Source organism: Tinamus guttatus, unplaced genomic scaffold (assembly GCF_059628265.1).
Source record: "Tinamus guttatus ecotype Peru unplaced genomic scaffold, ASM5962826v1 Tinamus_guttatus_pri_ptg000168l, whole genome shotgun sequence".
NCBI classification, from domain to species: Eukaryota; Metazoa; Chordata; class Aves; order Tinamiformes; family Tinamidae; genus Tinamus; species Tinamus guttatus.
The window spans coordinates 757549-773693 of NW_028288702.1; the positions used below are offsets into that span (position 1 = coordinate 757549).

At 39.1% G+C, this 16145-nt stretch overlaps 1 protein-coding gene across 1 annotated transcript in view; it reads right to left on the reverse strand.

The window, feature by feature from the left end:
- The window catches only part of LOC104577440 (myotubularin-related protein 12-like), a 37798-nt gene that overhangs the window by 20943 nt on the left and 710 nt on the right, over positions 1-16145 (reverse strand). Inside the window, exons 2-8 of the mRNA XM_088522831.1 lie at positions 10541-10595; positions 9190-9329; positions 7377-7449; positions 5675-5805; positions 4333-4426; positions 1756-1879; positions 1004-1079 (exon numbers count right to left, since the gene is read on the reverse strand). Of these exons, the coding sequence (XP_088378957.1) occupies positions 1004-1079; positions 1756-1879; positions 4333-4426; positions 5675-5805; positions 7377-7449; positions 9190-9329; positions 10541-10595 (693 nt within the window). The remainder of the gene's footprint in view (positions 1-1003; positions 1080-1755; positions 1880-4332; positions 4427-5674; positions 5806-7376; positions 7450-9189; positions 9330-10540; positions 10596-16145) is intronic.

Here is a 16145-nt window from a genome sequence, read left to right on the forward strand (position 1 = left end):
GCAGGAAGTCACCCGTGACAATCACACGCCACTTCTTCCAGGTGCTCCTTTTCTCCTTAGTGGGGGCAGTCTTAAGGTGTGGACTTGACTGCCTCACCCTAGACAACCCCCTAGATGGGTCTTGGTCCTTGACCTCATCTGTCTCGTCCTCAAGTTCCAGGGCCTCATACCTGTTGGATATGGTCAACTTGCAGGGGCGAGGTGGGCTGGGAAAAGGCCCTCCTGCCATCTCGAACAGAGGTATGTTCCCATTCTTGTTCATGACTTGATACGGTTAATTCTGCCCCCTCTGCTCTATGGCAAGGGGGTAGTAGATTATCAGACTGAACCAGGGGGTTCTCTGGGTGTACTACCTGGGACGACTGCAGAGTGTGGCTCCACCAGTCTATTTCTTTCTCTCACTCTCTAATACTCCTCAACCTTTCCACCTCCTCCTTCAGCTCCACTACCAGGCTAAGCAGGTCATCCACCTGCTCACGCTTAAGGCGGGTGTTATTTTTATTACTACCTGATAACATGGAAAGGCTCAGACACTCCCCGCACCGAGACCTCGACTGCTGCATGTTTCTGTGGTGGATCAGTCTGCGTCACCACAGCCTTTCTGGTGGAGGCTCTCTGCCGAGTAGAGACTATGGCTACTATGCCTGAGTTACCACTGACGGAAGAGACCGCGGGGAGAGCTCTCTTCCCGAGCCGGGAGGAGACTGCCTGCACTAGCTGCTGCACCATGCTCTGGCTGACAACCATGCTCCCTGGGGCAGCTTTTGAATTCCCGCCTGCCCTGCTGGCTCCGCCCCCGCTGAGTCAGAGCCGCCTCTGGCCCGGAGCTCAGCACTGCCCGCTTGGGGGTGGGCGCTGGGGCTGCCTCTCGCTCCCTGCACTTTCTCGTTCGGCGGCTTTTGCCGCGGTTGTGCTCCTCTAGGCAAGGTGCTCCGGCATGAGCGTCCGCTCCAGAGCCTTTCCCTTCGAGATCAAGCCAGTTCAACAATACATATATACTTACAGGAATGCCTCTACCTTGGAACTTTAAGATACTGTCTTCAGAGACACACATGGGAACAACAAAATACAAAGGCAACCTAGAATGACAAAAGCTTCTTTTACTTAAGAGCTGAACAAAGAACAGTCTCTGTGCTCCCATTAATTATGGCAAGTGCTCTAGCACACACGCTAATTATATACTCACTCTTATAGCTACAAAAAGGCTTTCCCACTAGATATTTGTGTCATCTTTAAACCCTCTATTTTCAGAGGGATAAGGTTTCCCTCCTTCCCCCCAATCTTGAGCTGTTCACTGTTTTCCTTATAACATTCTCCTGCCTTTTGGATGTTACAATTAAATATGGGACTTTTGCTTATATACCTGAAACCAATTACTTAAAGTGTCATTTAGTCACATGTAACTTGGAGTTGCGCCAGAGTACAGTACTAGCAAAAATTCATGCTAATAAACTATACCATAGTGTGCCTACTAGACCCATATATTTCCTGTACCATTTAAGGTGGCACTCTCCATCCCTGAAGTTATTCAAAACTAGGTTGCTCAGGGCCTTGGGCAGTCAAATCTAGTGTTGACTGAGCCCAGTTTGAGCACAGGAGTGAAGATGATTGGTTTGAGGTCCCAAGCCAAGTTTTTCTATAAAGCAAAATGTAATCAGACCCAAAGGTGCCTAAAGCTATCTTAAATGCTGAATATTAATGTTTACAAATGCTAATATGGTATCAAAAGTTTATTATTACCCAGTGCAAGCTTACTTTTCAGAGACTCTGTAGCCTTCATTGGTGACCACTGCTTTATATTTCACATTCCCTTTAGTCCGTTCCAGCTCATCACACCAGTCCTCAAGAGTATCAAACATCACAGTTTGGTTTCTTCCATCTGTCACACATCAGTCATGTTAGTTAGTAGCAGAGTACTAGTTAATTGCTAACATGAAAGTATTCCTAGTGAAAAGTAACCATTTCTCTTAAAGGCAATTAAACAAACCTCCCCATAGAGTCTTGAGCCCAAGATAAAATGCATCTGAACAACATGATGCTTTCATTTGATCTCTTCTAACATTTTCTGACAACTATTGCTTGCACTAATAGTGTTTGTAGGAGAAACTTTTATTTAACCCAACTCAGCCTTATAGAGCTTCTACAGTTCTTCACATTTAGTCTAAGACCTCACATACTGTCAGCAAATAGCCTTGTAATCTGGTGCAGCCAACTCATCCGATTATACACTTAAGGATAGAATTGACATTCTTATCAGCAGTCTCTACAATTCAGATATCCCTTTTTATTTAATGCTCATTCTTTCATCATTGCTAAGATTTCTGTACTGAACATTTCAGCTATTTGATAAGAACAGAAAATTGTTTATAGCAGTACGGCCTGTCTTCTCAACTGAGATTTTCCCCTGTATTTTCATGTAACAAGCTCAAAAACAGTTATGAAATCAGGTTAACTTAGCCACACATATCAAAACCATATAACTCATGAAATAAAGCCAATAATTTTAGACACATCATAAGTAAGTATCCTACAGTATCAGCTGATTCTGAAAAAACAAAGAGCTAGAATTTCCATGGAAGATACAATGGCAAATTTAAACTTTCCACAGTGAGAATATATGGTAGATGAAGAGTGCACAGCTGGAAATACAGAATGTTGTTGCTGAGTTGTAAGGGACAAGTTAAGATTAGAAGGATAGACTATAAAGACAAGATCGATTTTTGAAGTCTACTTGATCTTTCTTCCTGTAGAAAGCTCAAAGAACAAGAATTAGGCATATATTATGGAAGATTTAATATATGGAGGAATTTGACAAAACACTTCAATGTTGCTATAGGGAGTAGGCACCTGCATTTTCTTAATTTCTGCCTGGAAAAAGCTTACTATCTTTCTGATGTTTGTGTTTCAAAATAAACATGATTTACAGCTAAAGCTGCAATCTGAGCACCAAGCAAAAGCCCTTGAAGCACAGGCAACCAACATACTCTTAATTCACTAGGAAAGGCACTGCCAGCAGGTTGAAGGCGGCGATTCTTTGTCTCCACTCAGCACTGGAGACACCACATTTGGGGTCCTGCAACAGGGCTGGGCTCACTGAACAGACAGACTCACTGAAGGGAGCCCAGCAAAGGCCCATTAAAATAAAGGGCTTGGAGCACCTGACATATGAGGAGAGGCTGTGTGACCTGGATTGTTCAACCTAAAGAAGGCTCAGGACCATTTTAATCAACGCGCGTAACTGATAGGAGGGAGTAAAGACAACTGAGCCAGACTCATCTCAGTTGCATGCAGTGAATAAACAAGAAAGTGGGCAATAACCAAAGAAAATGCCATTTAAATGAGAAGGAAAAAAAACAAACAAACAAACAAAAAACAACAACAACAACAAAAAACACACACACACACACCACCACTCACTTTTCCACTGTGAGGGCACTCAAACACTGAAACAAGTTGTGAAGTCTCCAGCCTTGGAGATATTCAAAACCCAATTGGACATAACCCTGGTAAACCTGTCCTAGTTAACTCTGAGCAAGAGTTCTGGACTAGACAATCTCCAGAATTTTCTTCTCAAGAATTTGGTGATCTTATGAAATATGATTAATACCTTGGGTACATCAAAGTTTCCTCCAGAAGTGCCTTGTTGCACCAAGAATCAGGACCATAATTTAACACATCACTATTGCTGCAGCTGAATTCAGAACTATAAAATGGAGACAGAGCACTGAAAAAACTTTGAGTTTTATGGCATAATTAGTTACTCAGCCAGTTTTGATCAAGTGGGAAGACTATATTTTAATTTAACTATCAGCTGTGATGAAGTCAGACACCTGCTGAACCTTGCTATGCATTTATTTATTTATTTTGCAGCTGCCTGGAAGAAGCAGATTGTGGCATCTCAGAAAAGATGTCCCTTTTTGCTCTTAACTGCAGGCAACGATTATCATTTAAGAGCAGGAAATTCACTGCAACAATAAAGGAAAAAAACCAACAGATTTAAAAAAAAAAAAAAACACAAGAAAACACACACAAAAAAAATGAAAAAAAACGAGAGCACATTGATTAGGAAGACAGGCTAAGCAACTTTCAATTTTTTCACAGTAAGTTTAATTGAATGATGCTATTCTTGTCTTTCCCCCCCCCACCATCTGTGTTAAAGTACATAAAGATATTTTTAACAGCAAATCTAACAGTGCAGAACAAGTGAAAGTGAGGTAAACAAACTTTTTACACTGGAGAGACCAGCAAACTTAGATACTAAAGATCCCAAACTGTTTACAGAAGCACATGCAACAAATACAACCTAAAGCGTGTATATATAAAAACATTTACCTGTGTTGTTTGGGGCAGCTGATGCATAAGAGAAGAGAAACAAGCGTTTAAGCAGCTTAGGTGTCTGGCTATGATGAACTATGCCACTGACGATCTGAGAAAGGACCAACAATTAACACCGCAATGTGGATGAATAAAACCGTCAATGTAAACAACCTAACTTCTTAATCACTTCTCCCAGGGTTTGTATAATACTGTTTCATGAGTCTTGACAAAATAAGACTGTAAAGATGTGATGTATAGGAGAGGTGTTACTACATTAGCACATTACACAGGACTACTGCTAGGCAGAAAACATGAACTACAAAAGAACACACACACACACGAAGCATCCTAATACTTAAATTTCTTTGAGTTCAGATATCCTAGAGAAACTTGAAAAATTTTATCAAGTATCTGAAGTCTCAAAGATGCACAAGTGCCCCGTGCTCTAGGTGTCCCTGCTGGAGCAGGGGGGTTGGACTAGATGATCTCTAGAAGTCCCTTCCAACCTCAACCATTCTGTGATTATTTAAATATTACCTTATTTTATTATACCTCAAACATTAACATGCTTCTCACTGTCAGCAAAGTTCTTGTGTATTCGTTAGGAGGACATTTATAGTACTAAGATATTTTCATGTTTGCATTGTGCCACCTTGGACACCTGTTACATACTGGTGAAGGCCCTTAGTTAAGATTTAGTTTGGCCCAAAGTCAAAACTGAAGTTTTAACACAATGAAGCATGTCCCTTCTAGAAGATACCTAAAGTCTTGCAAATGAGTACAGTCGCCATCAAGACACTCAGGTTCTATTCCCACCAGTTGAAAACTAATTGTTAGAAACCCTTCTCCCTTGTTTGCCAAGTGGGCCTACTTTAAACAGTGAGAAGCATTACACATTTTCAACTTCAGGAACAACTCTTATTTTGCATGTAGTTATTTAAATAAAGCTATTCCACTCCCAGTTTGGAGCTCGGCTTAATCTGTGAAAATAACTCATTCTCAAAAACATAAACCTTGCTCACATGTCAGCAGTTAAAGCCAAAATCTAATAAAATAATACCACAGACAAAATAGATTTAGATATCTGCTTGAGTGGAAGCTAATTTCATGCAGGGCTCCCAAGCATCAGCTCTCTAAACAGTCAGTGGAATGATCTTTTAATTGCTAAACAAAGATGTTTAATGAACACTTTTCATTAAAAACAGTCAGCTAGTCTCCTTTTACTTTCCCTCTTCATTTGTGAATGATCAAGAAACACTTCCAGTCTGAGGGATCTCTCCAAGCATGCTTCTTACCCTCCCTTCATCCCTATAGCTAAACACCCACCAGCAAGCTTATGAAAACATGGAGTACTTGCCCTTTTTACTTCCTCTTCTTTCGTGTATCTGAGGCAGAAATGAAATACTCTAAGGTCTTTACAGTAGATAATTAGTTTCTCTGGGTATTTTCTCAGTTGTCCAGTTAGAAGTTTCTTTTTCTCATCATAAACTGCAGAAGTAAAAAGTCTAAATAAAGAGAACTTTTCCATCACTTGTCAAGCAGAGACAACTTTATCTTTTCCAGAAACTTGAGAAGAGAATTTAATTCAAGTTCAAGTCAAAACCACCATCCTACCATACAGACCAGCTGGCAAGTTCTTGGGTTTATACACTCCATATTCCATCCATTGCAAAAAGGTCTCAACTCACACTATCTCTTCCAAGGTAGGAACTGAACTTGTAGCAAATCAGCTATTCAGTTCAAATTCAGACTGCACAGTAAGTCTGAAGTTTTGACTGTGCAGTAGAACACAATTTAGTAGTTTTGGTCAAGGCAAAGTCTTCATACAACTGACTTCATCTCCTTCCCACCTCCTCACCGCCCACCAAGAACACACCACACAGCACACCAAAATACTTTCAAGAGAACCCTACATGCACTTCCTTTAAACACTTTGTTTAAGAATGAATCATTTCACATCTTAAAGTGCTGGCAGATAGGCTGCTGTACAAGAAACCATATAGTGTCTCATAACTAGTCTCCACCAGAGGATCACAGAGAATCACTAAGGTTGGAAGGAACCTTTGAAGATCACCTAGTCCAACCCCCCTGCACAAGCAGGGTCACCTGGAGCATGTTGCACAGAATCACGTCCAGGCAGGTTGTGAACATCTCCAGGGAAGGAGACTCCACAACCTCTCTGGGTAACCTGCTCCAGTGCTCTGTCACCCTCAGTCAAGATGCTTTTTCCTCTCAAAAAAAGGCAGACCTTCTTGTGCTTCAGTTTGTGCTTGTTGCCTCTCATGTTATCACTGTCTGAAAAGAGTCTGGCTCCAACTTCTTGGCACCCTCCCTTAAGGCATTTGTATAAACTGATAAGATCCCTTATCACTCCACATCACAGTTCACCACACCACCCCCTTCACACCATGCCACTATTTATAATGCTAACATTCCTTTAAACACTGTCTTCTCACTAAAGCTTTCCCCTCCTGCTTACAGACCACTATCCCAATTCTCATTTGTCTTTTTTTTGGCCATACAGGCAGACCTTCAAGTCCTGTAGCAAAACACCGAGTTCACTATTTACTTGCAAAATAAAAGTTTGCTTTTAAATTCCTTTGATGTTTTGAAAACATTAATAATCTCAAAAAGCAAAACTGTCTTAGACAAAAAAAAGTCTTCTTTAGGAATTTGCTAACTGAACCACCGTACAGTCCAACTGCTCAAATTAAGCTATTCTTCATATATCAATGTTTCCAACTATTCCTATAACATTTGTGCACCATTCTTAACCAAGCACATGGTAGAAGACACTTTGCTGTTATTCATGGCATTTTCCCCCACACACACTTTTTGAAGCTAACATGACAGGCTTGAAGGATGAAACCAAGCTCTTTAACAGATTTATTACCTGTCATTTCATTATATAACTGAAGCTGCTTTTTCCAGACTATCCAATCCAAGCTTCAAATGTGAAAACTACAAGTTTTCTAAAAAGACTGTAGGTATACAGACCAAAAATACCCTACATCTAGAATTATTTTCTAATGCTAGCATATTAAACAAAAAGTACCTACCTCCATATATTTGGTCTACACATTGCAGGGTGATGTCATTTTCTCCTATGATTTTATTTTTGAATTGTGGCTCCTAAAACATGAAAAAATCTCATAAGTCTCATGCCACTAAGCAGCAGCACTTTCTTACCAGTAAATAAAGTATTTAGTATATATTTAAATATCAACTTTATTTCTTAAAAGTTCTGCAAATCAGAACACTGAAAACCAGTTATTAAAATAGAGATGAATTATGCCTGCCTTTTAAGGTCTCATCTGTGATTGCAAGGTGTGCAGTTAAGAGTTTTTGCTTTTCAAATAACTTCAAAGCATATCATTCTACTGAGGGTCACTTTTCAAACTAGAATTCTTGCAATAAATAGGAAATACAGTAATTTGATGGAATCCAAGCCCTTTCATGATAAGTTTCTTGCTGTGGGAATCAGAGAGGAAACAAAGTCTCTGAAGACAAGCATCCCCAGAATATTCCAATGTAGCAGTGAGATTTGTCACTGGGTAAAATGATGACATGCACAAAACTCTATTGTTTTGGGAAACTTGAAGTGATTAAGACTCCCTTCAGTTTATTATTCTAATTCAGTGAACAAAAAGGACATTTGAGTAATGTCAGTTATAAACCAGTAAAGATTTACTATCAGAAGACTGAGGCACAGTACATCAAATTTAAGTTTTACATGAAGACAACTGTGAACAAAGTTAATCTTATTTGAGTTATTTCTAGGTCTGCATTACTCGCCCTGAACATTTGTTAACATGTCAAGTCAACTATATCTCTCTTATCAACCCAGGATTTACCTGGGTTAGTGATTCAAGTTAGTGATTGAACAGGGCAAGGTCACTGGTTTAGAATAAACCTCATGTGATACGTGGGAAGGGATTTAGAGCTTTGGCCCAAGGAACTTCAAACGTCCACTCAACTTATACAGCTGCCAAAACATCAGTTTTCAATATTCAGCTCCCTGAAACTTTACCCTTACAAGTTTCTAATCACTATTTCTGTGCTTCAAAGTGTATTCTTCTCATCCTCTCTGTCAAGATCACTTTGCATTCTTGGGATTCATATACTAGCCTGCCCTTCAATAGTATATCCCAAATGAATCAGATTAAGGCATGCTTGAGCACATCCAAAAAGGAGAACTATCATTCTCTTTAAGACAATTCAGTTTGAGCATGTAGAACAAAGAACTAAATTCACATCACCTCTAAAAGTGTGTGGGGAGATGGTTTAAAAGGTTTGGTGTCTCAGTAGTGCCAGGATCTTTAGTCTTTACAGTTAGCAACAGCTTATTTTAAGCATAATAAATCAGAGACTTATACAGCTACGCAGCAAACAATTATCTAGGGTATTTCCATTGAACAGTTACCTACTTAATCTTGCAGAATCCCCAAAAGCTTCTGTACATGGGGTCCAAAGTAAAAGATGTTTTACAACCTTAGAAGCACACATGGCATTCACACTTTTATAATTGCTGATAAAGATTAGAAGTGCACAGGTTTAAGTAAACTTTACATCTAAGTTTTAAACCAATTCCCTCTTTTAACTTGCACCTTATATAATTACTAGTCCACAAGAGTCATAACTACATTTAACTATAAAGGTTCAGAACAGGCTTGCGCTTTTTAACCAAAACAATCCTAGAGCTTGGGGAAGGATTTATATATATCAAGCCGATGTGAACTGATTAACATGACTGCAGCCTTTAAAAATTACTATAGATTTATTTTCAGTATTTCTTATGCAAGAGAAAGATTATAGAACAAGAGACTGTCTTCAGAGCCCGTTTGGTCACAACTAGGAGACTTTTCTTCCTACATTGTCATCTGAAGCAGAATGTTCATCGAGGAAAGAAATCTTGAAGTTTGTGCATATGAGTTTCCCATAGGTGCCACAATTTGACCCATCTTCTTGTATATACTTGTACACTGTGCTTGCTTCACAAAGCAGCAGTTCGCCTGTACAAAAACAAACACTTAGCTTGCAGCATAACAGCATTAAAACACATTTGACTCATTCCCCTTAAACTCAAGATTAACTTGTTGACAGCTTCTCATGCACTGCATACCTGAAGACTTATCATCACTGTTGAAGAACAGGGCTAAAGGGGCTCCTGGGATCAGCACCTTGGTTTCCTTCCAGGTTACCACCATTACTCAGGGTGGGCTGAGAAATGCTCTCTAGTGTTCAAATGCACATGGCTAGAACTTCAATGACCAGAAGCATTGATACCTCCACCTCCTCTCAGTGACAGGAGAGCAATGCATACAGTCACAAATCAAAGGAGTTGCCTTACAAACACCTACTAAAAAATACAATCTGCTGTGTGGAAGGAAGCTGGTCTATGAACAAGCTGGAAGTCTGATTTTTCTTACTGTCAAGCTCTTGAACATTGACACATTTGTTGGATGACTATTACAAATTTATCACAGTTACTTTTTCAAAATTTTGACCAGACATACTACTTTCTACAGGTTCCAGGATCACTTTAAAGTCCTCACACATGCTTGCATAAATACTGCTCAATGAAGCTCATATGTTAAAAGTAAACAAAAATAAGTTCAAGTTTAAAAAAGTAATTACTTCAAAGACAAGTTTTAGTAGGTTCACACAGCTGGACTTGCAGCCTTTTATATGAATTATAGAAGAGAACACTACTGTGACTAAGTTTTGCTTGTATTTTATGTCAGTAACAGTAAGCCCATCCTTCCCAAAATTGGAGAGCACTAACAGTATTTGGAAGAAAAAAAGCAATCTAAAGACCTCTAAGCTTTCAAGAACTTCACAGCAAAGGAAGCATAGAAAGGCCCAAAGTAGAAGTGAAGTAACTTAACTTCAACTTTCTACTGGTCTGTCTGGGGCTCCAATAAAAACAAACAAATAAAGCACACAAGAAACACTTTAAGAAGCAAGGCAAAGTATATACACAATTCTCCAAATGGAGGTTCCTTGAAGATACTGTACTCTAAAGGAGTTGTAAAAGAATAGTCTTTATAATAATCCATGAAGACAACGACATTTAATGCTTTTAATCTGTGCGATTACTTTCTCCCAAACCTCTGTTACTATTCAGGACACTGATGACACTTCAGTGTTTGCCAAAGCAAACAGAAAATATATTTAACCATATTTACATTTAAAAAAAAAATTCTAAATATAGAACAGTTACCTGGTAACAAGCGTGGATTTACTTCCTCGTCTATAGGTTCCTTTATATGTATTTCCTAGAGAGAGAGAGTCATTACTTATTTGCAAAGACTTTGTTCCAATACATGCTGTAAAAAACACTCCTGTATTAACAGCTTCTTAAATTCCTCATATTCTAGCAAATGGGAATATTTGAATTAGAGTTATTTCAGTTTGCAGTACATTCCTTTCCTATCCCAAGAGCATAATCACTTAGGATCAGTAGTCTACAGCTAAATAATTTGGTTAATGTTTTAACACCCATAGCATCAGTCATGCAGCTCTGAACACAAAACAGGAAATGCCCTGTTTGCATACAGAACAGACAGAAATAAAAGCATTTACAGATGCTACTTAGTTTCTTTTGTACGAGGAAATGGATCAACTTAAAGTCAGTTACATTTCCATGTCCCAAAGCTCATTTTCAAGCTTTTCCACACAGCTCAAAGATGACTTGTCATGTTTCTAAAACACCCTTCACATTAAGCTTTGCATTTAATCATTTCCAATTTTCTCATATTATGTGTTATTCCAACCAAACTATGCAAGTTATTTAAACAGTAATGCTAAGACTATAGGAAAAAGGATTTCAGAACCTCAAAGTCAAGGGGTAAAGTCATGAATATACTTGATTCTGAACTCAAGTTGCACAAAACAAACCTATTAAGCTCTCAATATCAGTTATTCTAGGCTGATGGTCCTAAATTAGGGCAAAATCTCCAGCCAAAAGACTAAACTAGAGGACATGCTACACCCTTCCGGCTCAGCCAGTTCTGCACTTCCTCCTCAGGGTCAGAACCCCTTCACATGCATTGCAGTTTTTGTGGAAAACTTGTTTTTTATTAGGAAACATGCACTGCCCCAAGGCCACAGCAGTAAGCCAACTGAAATTACTTTGCGACCAGCATCTGAAGTCAGATATTGCAAATCAAGGCAAGCTATCAAAAACAGATTCGAGCAATAGCAGTTTCAGTGGATTAAACGCAGAGAAACAAAAGTCCCTGGCAGCCTGAAAATAAATTTTCCACGCCATTCATACGATTAGCTGCTTTCAAAACTGAGGATCAAACAAAGTTTTAAGGCTGCACAGCAACACTAAAAGAAGTAACAGCTCTAAAAGAAAGCAGTGATGTCCCAAAGAAATATGCAACTACAGCTGGCGGCTAATACAGAAAACTCAAGGAAAAGAGAAAAAAAAAAAAAAAAGTTAAAGCAAAGTAAAGCAAAGTTAGAGCTGAACACTGATGCATTCAGGAGGACTACATGCAAGTTTTTCCAATGTTGCATCTTTGCCAGCAATTGCTCCAACGTAAGCTCTGGGTTCACTAACGCTTTTGTATTTGTGTTGGCTACTGTGGCTACTCGATGCAACCAAATATAACACTTGACACTCCCAAGGCACATACTAGCACTGCTACAAAAGAGCTAAGTAGTATCCTATTTCCTATTACTTTGGGAGATACCACAAGAGATTCTTACTATGTGTACATATATTACTTATATCAATGTAAGAAAAAAATTAAGTATCATTTTACCCTGCAGGGCTGCCAACTGGTGCTGGCAGACAACTTTAGAGCAGAAAAATAGCTGAAGCAAAAGCAGTTCTTTGAACATATTTACTATTTGTTAAAATGAAGATTTCCATAACAAGTTTATAGAACCATGCTTTTTAATTTGTGTTTTGATTAAAAATTAAACTGGTATTTCCTGGAAGGAGTTAGGCTTTTAACAGAAATACTGCCATAGCAGAATAAAGATCTTAGTCATGGGTAACAGAACAGCGTTTAAAGAAAAGAAGAAAGAAAAAAAAAAAAAAAAAAAAAAACTAATTCCACCATTTGAAAAATATTTATCATACAACTTCTATTTAGATTCAAATAGTTAAGCCTTCGATAACATGAATTCTACTTTAAAGTCAATGTTTATATTCCCATAATAGGCTGCAAATATTTTATAGACTGTTTTCCTACATATTCACTAGGTATACTGAATTCACTAGGGACAGCAAGCAATGAACATCCGACCATTGCTGAAGAATTCATTTCACTGATCTCATTTTCCAAGTAGAGAGAAGAACGCGTTAAGTGTCTGCAGTTCTACAAATATTTTTGTATCTGTTCTTTTAAGAGAGAAGGCCAAGATCACTATGAAGAACAGTACTGGCACATGGGGTGTTAGCAACAAGTTAAGTGGGAACCCAGAAGACACCAACTGTTTCAGCTTTACTTTTTCTACAGTATTTCAACATTGAACAATACATAGACCTTCAGACCAACTTGAGAGCCTGCTGCCTCTAAGCTGGATCCTTCTGAACACCTGTTTAATTGCAATCATAGACTTGATATCCACTCCTACCACCTGTTTGCACACAGGTTTCTCTGGCTACATGCTGAGGTAATTAAGTTCATAAAGTCTCAACGAAGCTTTTTGCTTCTGCTGGCTCAGGGTTGGATTTTGTTATAGCCCATTGTTAGCAGAACTGGCTCAACAGCTCACGCAACCATGGAAGCAGCAGGACAAAGTCAGTCCCTTTCAGCAGCACCAAAATAGATCGTCTCAGACTTCAGAAAGCTTCACCCTCTTCATCCTTTGACCACTTTAAGTTTAAGCTTGTAGACACTTGTTATCTAAGATAGTCATCAAAAGCCTCTCTAGATTCCTCATCTGTAGCTTCTCCTTTCCGGATACCCTAAGCTACTGCTTTGCACTTCTTACTCGAGATACGACAACACAGGAAACCCTATCAGCAGCAACATTTCCAAGCAGATGGCCAGAGGACGGCACTCAAAAGAGAGTTATACTTGAACTGATTCAAGACCAACAACAACAAAGATCTCCATTTTGCTAAAGCTTCTAGCAACTTACTTGGAGAAAGCTTCCCACCAAGGTACTAATCTCATACTATATGCTTTCTTCCAGGAGGCCTTAGCGAACAGTGGCAGACAATGATTATCAATTCTAACCGTACAGGGCACAAAGTCACACCAAAGCTGCATTTAAACATGGCACCTCATGCTAATTTATCATGCAACACTATCTCAGACCAAGCCAGCCACAGTGATGATAGCCCTAAAGTGCCCGACATCTCTCTTGTTCTAAGCAAGGAGAGGAAAAGCCACACACTCTGGACAGACTGTTTCAATATGAGGACACACCATGGTCAGGAAATGGTTTTTAGAGGGAGAGTTGCCTCCTCTGCGGTGGGTGTGCTGACCCCAGGGATTCAGTCCCCAAGGGTAGGTAATAACTGCATAACCTGCAGTACCAAGGACTGCATTAGGCTCTCCTCTGAAAAAAAAACATAAAGTTAACGTTTTCTCTCCAGGCAGCCTTGGAGAATCTCTTCCAAGAGTTGAAACATAGAAGAGGACACATGCAACACTGAGTATAAGGCAGTAAGGTCAAATAGCACTTACAATATATTAACAGGGTCTTAACAGGGAGAGAGATCCCAAGTGATTCCTCCTTTGTCCTCATCACAATAGACAAGAATTCCTCACATCCCACTCCAGGGAGATAAACAACCATGGAATTGGTTGTTTAAGGAAAAAGAAATAAAAGGAAAGGAAAAAGAAAACATCCCCTGCATTTCCCTGCAGACTACTCTGATCTTGTCAGAGGTATTAGAATTCCTCAAATCAGTGCTGCTAAATATTTATACAGGCCTATTGATGCAGGATATTGCTTACCATCCGCAGCAGAGAGGCTGTGCATTTAGGCTATTACTGCAAAGTAGAGTGAGATGCTGTAAGTTCAAAACCTACTATACCCCAGAGTAACTCTGCAATTTGCCCATAGCCAGACACTTCTGCTAGAGGTAGTTCTGACAGTGAAAAACAATACTTTTAGTAAACATACTGAGGAAGGGTGTTTATTAAATTGAAGTCATGAAAGAAACAGCTATCACTTCCAAGGTTTCAAGAGCACTATCTGAAATATGCATTCTTCAAGGCTGACAGCAGATAGCACTGCTGTGAAAATACAAGATGTTTTAACACTGTAATATAGTTCTCATAACTAATTGCTCCTCAAGAAAGCTCTACATCATGCTAAGGCTTACCCTGAATCTCAGCTTTTTCTTATTTAGTTTTACTTCACTATAGGACTAACAGCTGAAATAGTTTTCTTAACCATACATTTGTCTATCAACTGCAAACATCAAACTGTACCCCAAAATATATGTAAAGTACTAGCATCCAAATGAATAAAATATTCTTGAGCAAGATAAAAACAGTTACAAAATATATATTCAGGTATGCTCCTGAATGGTAAATATGTGCATAGGCATGACCTTCTACTGTATGAGATGCCAGCATATTGTTTGAAATACTTTGTCAAGCAACCCTAAACTTACACTGGTGTTTCATACAATCCATAAGAGACACTTACTGCCTTTTTAATTAAAACAGGACCAAAAATAATCTCCAAATCCTTCTTTTCCTTCCTTTCTTGGCTCCATTACTCAGTGGAGCATTAAATCATAGCACATCTTCCATGTCTGTTACATCTTTTAATCTCCCCTTTTCCTTACATTGTTCTGTCCATCTCCTCCAACTCCAGTTCCCTGCTTCCCCCATATCAGTTCAGAGCCCAGCTCTCTACTTTTGCAACTTGAATCACTATCCTACACTTCATTTCCAACTTTCTAATGTACAAAACGATCATACCATTTTAAAGACAATTACAATATTTTTTGCAATTGCATCAAAAAATACAAGGAACAAAACTCCAATCTTCAGCTAAAATGAATGAGAGACTTGAGAGAAAGCACAAGAGCTATGGAAGCTGCCCTCAAAAGTGCACTTCGGATTGCAGGGACAAGCAACATCAAGCAGAACATGAGTTGGGTGCTCCTAACTCTCACCTACGTTCTGCACAGGGCACAAAGTGCATTTGACAAATAACTGGAGGTGAGGGCTGCTCTCCAAACCTGTTTTGTCTCTCCCCCATCCCTTACCCAACACAAAGAAAGCTCCAACCCCACAAAGCAACAACCTGCCATCATCCCTGCTGTTATGAGATTATATGGAGCAGATCTCCAGCGGAGATCACTCACATCTGACTTCAATTTTATTAAACTTTTGAAACTGAGAACAAGACTGCAATTTTATGGCAGAAGTCAGCTCTGTATCTAAAGCTTTCTATGACAACAGCTTGTGAAATTCCTAAATAGGGTGCATCAAGAAGACAGGTAAGAGCAATATTAGTAGCAAAAATATTAGTAAATTAAGAGCAAGTGTCTGCAGTCCTTTGATAGCCTTGAATCAGGCTATTAAAAGCTTCATCTCCCAGTTTAAAGTCTTTCAGTTGTTCCTCCTGCAGCGAACAATATCATAGTTGAAAACTAACTTAGTCATAATGACTGTGGGTTAAAATACCTTGACACCCTACTGCGCATATTTGACTTGTACCTTTTTCCACTGACCCTTTTGTCAGTCAGGGTTAGTCATTCCCCTATTTAAGCAAATATATGGGTCTTTCTGAGAGGCCATTTAAGAAACATAGCTGCATGTTTAGACAAACAAGTGAAGTTCTTACCTTTGCAAAATCCAGTCCCCAGCCCTTTTTGCACATTTGTACAAATATTT